Below are 8180 nucleotides of genomic sequence, written 5' to 3' on the forward strand. Positions count from 1 at the left end.
ACATCTGATCCTGTAGGCTGCAGATATTTCTTGCAATAACAGCAGTAGGACAGCTTGTAGTGCACTACAGACAGTGTGCAGTGTTTGAAATGCTTCAGAAACAAAACAGTTTGCATTGATTTGATTTTACATAGTGACTACATATACTTCCTTTTTGCATGTTTTCATTTTTTTAGGATCCTAAGTTGAGTATTGACTTTTGTAAATTCCTGGATTATTTTCAGCTTTATTGACCATGAATTAATTCGAGTGGTGACATTTCAGATGGGAAATGCTTCAGACACGTCTGCTGTGTTTACCTCCACCATCTCCAAGGAGCATGACATCTTCATGGGTTCAGTCTACAGCTTATTCTGTGAGTCCACACAACATTTTTTTATGCTTTATCCATCTTTAGCACAACTCAATCTCCTTTTCTTTCACAGGTGTACTGTCCATCATAGGCAACTCCACACTGCTACTTGTTGCTTATCACAAGCGGTCAACCTTGAAACCAGCAGAGTTCTTCATCATCAATCTCTCCATCAGTGACCTTGGGATGACACTCACTTTACTTCCACTGGCCATACCATCGGCGTTTTCACACAGGTATCGTAAAAGCTCCTTCTATATTTTTATTTCATTTCAACTTCAAATTCATTTATCAGTAATCATTAAATTTTTTTCTCTATTCACTATAAATAGCTACATGTTATAGCAAAAAAATGGAGATTGATAAACATTTTGTGTAGTTGTGGGCCTTAACTATATTTTCAATCTAGCCCCATGTGGAAGGGCCTCCACATTTAGTGCCATTCCTAACAAACTGATGTGAATTCACCAATTTCCTTCTGCATCAGGACCAGACTGTGGAGGCCTTTTACAGTGAACTCGTTGTCACGTTCAAGAAATCAGTTTGATTCGTTTTGTGACATGAAATAGAACCAAGATGGATCCATGCTTTCATATGTCACAGCAGAAACTGAGACTCATTAACATTTTTCCAATTTTCCTATTATCTAAATTTGGTAAACCAGTGTGAACTGCAGCCTCAGTTTCCTGTTGTCAGCAGACAGAATTGTCACCTCTTCTGCTGCTTTAGCCCTTCTACTTGAAGGTTCAATGTGCTGTGTTTTTAGAGATGCTCTTACCTTGGTTGTAACAAGTGGTTATTTGACATCATCATTCTCCTCAGACATCTGGCTTCACTCAAAGAACTGCTGCTCGCTGGATATTTTCTTTTCAGCTCGCGCTTGGTAAACCCTAGAGATGGTTGTGTGGGAAAATCCCAGTAGATCAGCAATTTATGAAATACTCAGACAAGTCTATTCAGCAATCCAGCAAAAGTAAATCCGCATTCTTCGGCATTTTGATGCTTACTTTAAATTTCAGCAGGGTGTCTTCATCGTGCCTACATGCCTAAATGTATCAACATATTGCCACGTATTTGGCTAATTAGATATTTGCTTTAATGAGCAGTTTAAACAGTTATACCAAATGAAATGCCCAGTGAGTATATGTTACAACATGTCTAACCTAAAAATCTATAAAAAAATGACTTTTAACAGATTTCCTGTTAAAGTTTGTGCAGTTCCTTTTTTTCTGTCACTCTGTCTAAATACCTACTTACATTTTCATCATTGACCTCAAACTCCAACTCTTGCTGGGAAAATCAACAGTGCAAAACTCTGAATGAAAACATCTTCAGTGGAGGACACTGCAGTTTCCAAGCCTGACGAAGACGTGTTACGTCACGAGCATTACCAGGTGTTTGCTTTCGGCTTTGTTTTTTGTTTTTGTCTTCACACTCACAGAGTTTTGCACTGTCAGTTTGCCCTGAGTTCAACAGCTACATCCCAAGAGAGGGCATCTGGCAAAACTGCGGTACATGTCATGAAAATGTCACCATTTCGGTAAACAAAAATAAATCTGTGGTCTCTGTCACTCACCACCATTCTTAGTTGCCAGATTTAGCTGCCTGTGAGTTGCTCTTCCCAGAAACTCATATTCAAATCAAGGGTCTCTGCTGTTACAAGGTGGAGGAGATCTAGTATGCATTTCATACGTGAAAAAGTGATCATAATCTGACTTGCAAAGAGCAATTCCAGCACTGCAGGAGAGCTTCAGTGCTCACAAAGAAACATTAAGGTGGAGCACATTTACGTGAGGTCTCTTGTCCTTGTTTTTTATTGACACAATATCCAGAGGTCCTTTGGTGCAATTAGCTTAGCAAACAGTCAGAAAATAGTCATCTATCAACCAAAAATATACTTTTTAAAAACAAAATAATGCGAACACTTTTGCAGACACAAGATACATGACGGCCTCCAGTAATAATAATGTACCTGATTTAAAATGTATTGTTCTAAATTAGCTTAACTGAACCTCTGGTTTTGAACAGGGGCTTATTGTTGTTAGAAGAGATTAATAATAACCAAGAAAGAATGAGAATGAGGAAAAGTGAGAACATTTTGGAAAGTGGTTTATTTCATCCTAAATGCCTGAATGCAACTGAAATGGATCATGTTCCAGCAGGTACTCTTAATACTGTATCAGATTGCAGAATAAATATAAACAAATTATATTGGAAATCTATGTTCGGGATGGAGAGGGCTTCCCAAAGCTTGTTATTATACTTCTATCCTCACACTCAATAAAAAGACCCTCCAAAGCTGTGACTGAAACTCTACAGTTACACTCAAACAGGGAGCAGTTTTCTGGGCCCTAGCCTCTATTACATTTTTTTTACTCATTGTCTGTGTGTACAGGTGGCTGTTTGGAGAAATCATCTGCCAGGTGTATGCTATGTGTGGAGTGCTGTTTGGTCTCTGCAGCTTGACAAACCTCACAGTGCTTTCCTTAGTGTGCTGCCTTAAAGTCTGTGTCCCCAACCACGGTGAGGGTGGAATAAATTGATAAGCATGATGTTGTCAAAGCTACAGAAAGTTTACCAGCAGCAGGAGTAAAACGAGCATAATAACTTCAAGGCACCTTTTTCTATTTCCTCTCTTATCAGGTAACAACTTCTCCTCGTCACATGCCCACCTCCTGGTGGCTGGAGTTTGGTGTTACGCGTCTGTGTTTGCTCTGGGGCCACTGGCACACTGGGGACATTACAGTCTTGAGCCTTATGGGACAGCGTGCTGCATTGACTGGCATGCACCCAACTATGAGCTTTCAGCTTTGTCTTATATTATCTGCCTTTTCTTCTTTTGCTATGTAGTCCCCTGCACTATCATCTTCCTCTCCTACACTTTCATTCTGCTGACCGTGCGGGGCTCACGTCAGGCCGTCCAGCAGCATGTGTCACCACAGGCCAAGAGCACCAATGCACACGCTCTCATTGTCAAGGTCAGAGGTTATGGCTGTGTCGCTTCAGCACCACTGACTATAGCTTTTATAGCTAACAGGATCTGAGTAGGATATGAAAACATAAATAATTAGAAGGTTATAAATTAAATTGATTACTTTCTTTATCTCTGTACAGTCTTCTGATGCATATGTAGACTTCTGAGTGGATAGATTCAAAACTAAAGTTATAATACTTAAGATATATGTTTTCATACAAATTTGCCACTAACATGAAACTAAATTCTCCATGTCATGTTTTTTGTTCAATGTTGTTTGAATATCTGCATGCATATGTGTGAATGCTCCTTCTCCACAGCTGTCTGTAGCAGTGTGCATAGGCTTCCTGGCTGCTTGGTCTCCATATGCTGTCGTGGCCATGTGGGCTGCTTTTGGGGATGCCACGCAAGTTCCTCCTGCTGCTTTTGCCCTTGCTGCAGTGTTTGCCAAGTCTTCTACCATCTACAACCCTATGGTCTACCTCCTGTGTAAGCCCAACTTTCGCGAGTGTTTATACAGAGACACTTCGATGTTACGACAGATGATCTACAGGGGCAGTCCGCAGTCCGAGCCGAAAGAACGATTCGGATCCACATCACAGCGCAACAAGGACATGAGCGTCTCCACGCGCTTTTCAAATGGACAGCAGGAGAGCTACGGGGCGTGTCTGCACTGCACTGACAATGCAGCTCTGTGTCATGTGACACCCCAAAGGACTGCCTGCATCCTGACTGGATCCACCTACACAGAGGTGACAGTCGGCCAACTCTCAGCCAAACCACAGGCCGAGTTCCTCTAGTGGAACAGCCTGATTCTTTCATAAAGCAAACAAAGGACGACACGTGATCAAAAAGACAAAGAGGTTACTGAACAATAAAGTCTCAATGAGACTTCACCACCTTTGCAAGGACCTTTCATGTCATCCTTTCTGAGTGACTCTTTCATTGTGAAATGAAAACATGATACAAAAACTTCTCGGAAGATTTGCCACAAAAAAGTATACTTGCAATGTCTTGACGTCTACTTCTGTGTCAGCTTGTTTCCTGTTTCATTTAAATGTGCAGTAATTTAACAGGATTCCAAGAGAGCAGAAAATGAGACAGCAGAACCCCCTCCAGCTTAAAGGTTAATTAGGAAAATTAATATGTTTAATATTCCACCAGCGCCAACTGAGTATATTATAAGGCAAGGCAAGGCAAGGCAAGGCAAGGCAAGGCAAGGCAAGGCAAGTTTATTTGTATAGCACAATTCAACAACAAGGTGATTCAAAGTGCTTTACAGAGACATTAGAAACAAGAACAAATAAAAAGCATGATTTAAAATTGATTAAAACAAGCAAATAAACTAACTAACTAATTAACAAACAAACAAACAAACAAACAAAACAGTATATAAAATCAAAACAGATAAAATCAGAACAGTAGATAAAATCAGTAGTTAAATGTAAGTTTTGAAATTTAAGCTTAAAGTGTGGATTTGGTGCTTTATTCAAATGCAGCTGAGAACAGGTGAGTCTTCAACCTGGATTTAAATAAACTGAGTGTTTCAGCTGATCTGAGGCTTTCTGGGAGTTTGTTCCAGATATAAGGAGCATAAAAGCTGAATGCAGCTTCTCCGTGTCTGGTTCTGACTCTGGGAACTGATAAAAGACCAGATCCAGATGACCTGAGGGATCTGGAAGGTTCATACTGGGTCAGGAGGTCATTGATGTATTTTGGTCCTAAACCATTCAGAGCTTTATAGGCCAGCATCAGAACTTTAAAGTCTATCCTCTGACGGACAGGCAGCCAGTGTAAAGACCTCAGAGCTGGACTGATGTGGTCCACTTTTTTGGTCTTAGTGAGGACTCGAGCAGCAGAGTTCTGAATGAGCTGTAGTTGTCTGACTGATTTTTTAGGTAGACCTGTAAAGATGCTGTTACAGTAATCAAGCCTACTAAAGATGAATGCATGGACTAGTTTTTCCAGGTCCTGTTGAGACATCAGATCTTTTATCCTTGATATATTCTTGAGGTGATAGTAAGCTGACTTTGTTATTGTCTTAATGTGTTTTTCTAAGTTTAGGTCTGCATCCATCACTACACCCAAATTTCTCGCCTGGTTTGTGGTTTTTAGATGTATAGATTGAAGTTCTCTGGTGACCTGTAATCGTTTTTCTTTGGCGCCAAAGACTATTACCTCAGTTTTGTTTTTGTTTAGCTGGAGAAAATTGTGGCACAACCAGTCATTGATTTCCTCAATGCATTTACCAAGAGCCTGTACAGGGCCTCGGTCTCCTGGTGACATTGTGATATATATTTGTGTGTCATCTGCATAGCTGTGGTAGTTTATTTTGTTGTTGTTTATAATCTGTGCCAGTGGGAGCATGTAGATGTTAAACAGAAGGGGTCCCAAGATGGAACAAACAAACACTTGTCTGCTCAGATGTGAAGTTACCTATTGATACAAAGTATTTCCTGTTTTCTAAGTATGTTTTGAACCAGTTTAGTACAGTTCCTGAAAGACCTGTCCAGTTCTCCAGTCGTTTGAGTAATATGTTGTGGTCAACTGTATCAAATGCTGCACTGAGATCCAGTAAAACTAGGACTGACATTTTTCCACTGTCTGTATTCAGACATATGTCATTAAACACTTTGGTCAGAGCAGTTTCAGTGCTGTGGTTCTGTCTAAAACCTGACTGGAAGGCATCATAGCAATTATTCTGTTTTAAGAAGTAACTGAGCTGTTGAGAAACTGCTTTTTCAATGATCTTACTTAAAAACGGGAGATTTGAGATCGGCCTGTAGTTGTTCATTTGTGTCTTGTCAAGATTGTCCTTTTTCAGTATAGGTTTGATTACAGCAGTTTTTAGTGATTCTGGAAACACACCTGATAATAAAGAAAAGTTGACGATCTGTAACAGGTCTGACTCTAAAGTCTTTGAGACCTTTTTGAAAAAACTTGTTGGCAGGACATCTAAACAGCAGGAGGAGGAGTTCAGTTGACCTAAGATGTCCTCCAGGTCTTTGCTGTTAATAGGTTGAAACTGTTTCATGGTGTTTAAACAGTTTTTTGGTGGACACAGTACATATCCTGGATCTGCTGTTGATGTACCAATTGCTTGTCTAATTTTTTGGATTTTTTCAGTGAAGAATTTGGCAAAGTCATTGCAGGCCATGGTCGAATGAAGTTCAGCTGCCACTGACACAGGAGGGTTTGTTAGCCTGTCAACTGTAGAAAATAAGACCCGAGCATTATGGCTGTTTTTAGTGATGATGTCAGAGAAGTAGGACCTCCTTGCATTCCTCAGTTGTAAATTATAATTGTGAAGTTTCTCTTTATAAATGTCATAATGAACCTGGAGGTTTGTTTTTCTCCATCTGCGCTCAGCTTTCCTACACTCTCTTTTTTCTTTTTTCACCAGTGTGGAGTTTCTCCATGGAGACTTTTTCCTTCCAGAGATAACCTTCACCTTAATGGGAGCAATAGTGTCCATTACATTTAACATGTTAGCATTGAAGCTATTGACGAGCTCATTGACTGACCCTCTGGGCAGGTCAGGTGTTAATGGGAAGACCTGGTTAAAAATTGCACTACTGTGTTCAGTTATACACCGTTTTGTGATCACTGTTGTTGATATATTTGTGTGGGCTGAGATTTTACTTTCAAAGAAAACACAGTAATGATCAGACAGGCCCACATCAGACACAGTAACCTTTGAAATGCTCAGGCCTTTGGAGATCAGTAGGTCAAGAGTGTGTCCTCTATTATGTGTGGCCTCTGTTACATGCTGAGTCAGCCCAAATTTGCCCAGAGTGTTACTCAGGTCTTTAGTCCCTTTGTCCTGAGGGTTGTCCACATGAATGTTAAAATCCCCAACAATAATTACACAGTCAAAATCAACACAGATCACAGACAGCAGTTCACTGAGGTCATTAAAAAAGTCTGTGCAGTATTTGGGAGGCCTGTAAACATTAAGAAACACAACTTTGGATGGGGCCTTCAGCTGTAAAGCCACATATTCAAAAGACTGAAAACTTCCAGGAGATAGCTGCTTACATTGAAATGATTCATTAAATAAGAACGTATTGCAGTCAAGGACTGTGAAAAAGATTGTTTAGGTTTCTTTACATTGAGGACCGTGATACTGTACGTAAAGGGGTATTCAACCTAAAATGATCAAGTATTCACCGCCTGTAGGAGTGAATGTCTGATCTAATGTTTTGTCCTTGTCAATAGTGGGATGTACTGTAACTGAGACATAAAATCAAACTGGCAGCTGCAGTTTTCTGAGATGAACAACACAACCAAATTTCCCCACTTCGTCCAGCCTGCAGGGTCTTTGAGAGGTTTAATGTTAGAGAGAGTGCTGTAAGCAGAAGATCACTTCAGTCAAGAGGCCTGTACTTGCAGGGCTCCAGTGCAGCATGTAACCTGCAGTCATTTTCTAAACAGAGACTGTAGAACAAAATAGTTCCACATTAATTTGTACATAAGTTTAGATTTTTATTTCATAAAAAGCACTGCATGTGACTCCCTTTGGTTTACAGAAACTCCCATTTCAGTTGTGGGGCCTCGCTTCTCTTCTTATTTGGATCTTAGCAAACCAATATTAAAGGGAACCCACGCTATTAAGAAAACTTAATAACCTGTCATTTCAAATCATTCTATTTAAACAATCGACTGATTAGGAATCAAGGAAAATCAGTTTCAGCAATATTTTACATCAGTACAAAGAGAAAGATTTCCAAAGTAGGCCATGGTTAAGACTGAAGGTCCTTGAGAATTATTTTGCTTTACAGAGATTTTGTCTTGCAGTTTATTTTCTGCTAAAAATATGCATTTACATCCATTAGTTAAAAAAGCGATTCCTTT

At 39.9% G+C, this 8180-nt stretch overlaps 1 protein-coding gene across 1 annotated transcript; it reads left to right on the forward strand.

Annotated features, from left to right (window-relative positions):
• Positions 1-264: 264 nt before the first annotated feature.
• Positions 265-4126, forward strand: opn7d (opsin 7, group member d). Its single transcript, XM_085344868.1, has 5 exons — positions 265-355; positions 426-588; positions 2748-2875; positions 2996-3330; positions 3647-4126. The coding sequence occupies exons 1-5, from the start codon at positions 265-267 to the stop codon at positions 4124-4126; spliced, it is 1197 nt and encodes a 398-aa protein (XP_085200994.1).
• The last annotated feature ends 4054 nt before the right edge of the window (positions 4127-8180 follow it).

This window comes from Diplotaxodon limnothrissa, linkage group LG20 (assembly GCF_057381915.1).
Source record: "Diplotaxodon limnothrissa isolate DT_005_m linkage group LG20, D_limnothrissa_male_GT1.1, whole genome shotgun sequence".
Classification (NCBI taxonomy): Eukaryota; Metazoa; Chordata; class Actinopteri; order Cichliformes; family Cichlidae; genus Diplotaxodon; species Diplotaxodon limnothrissa.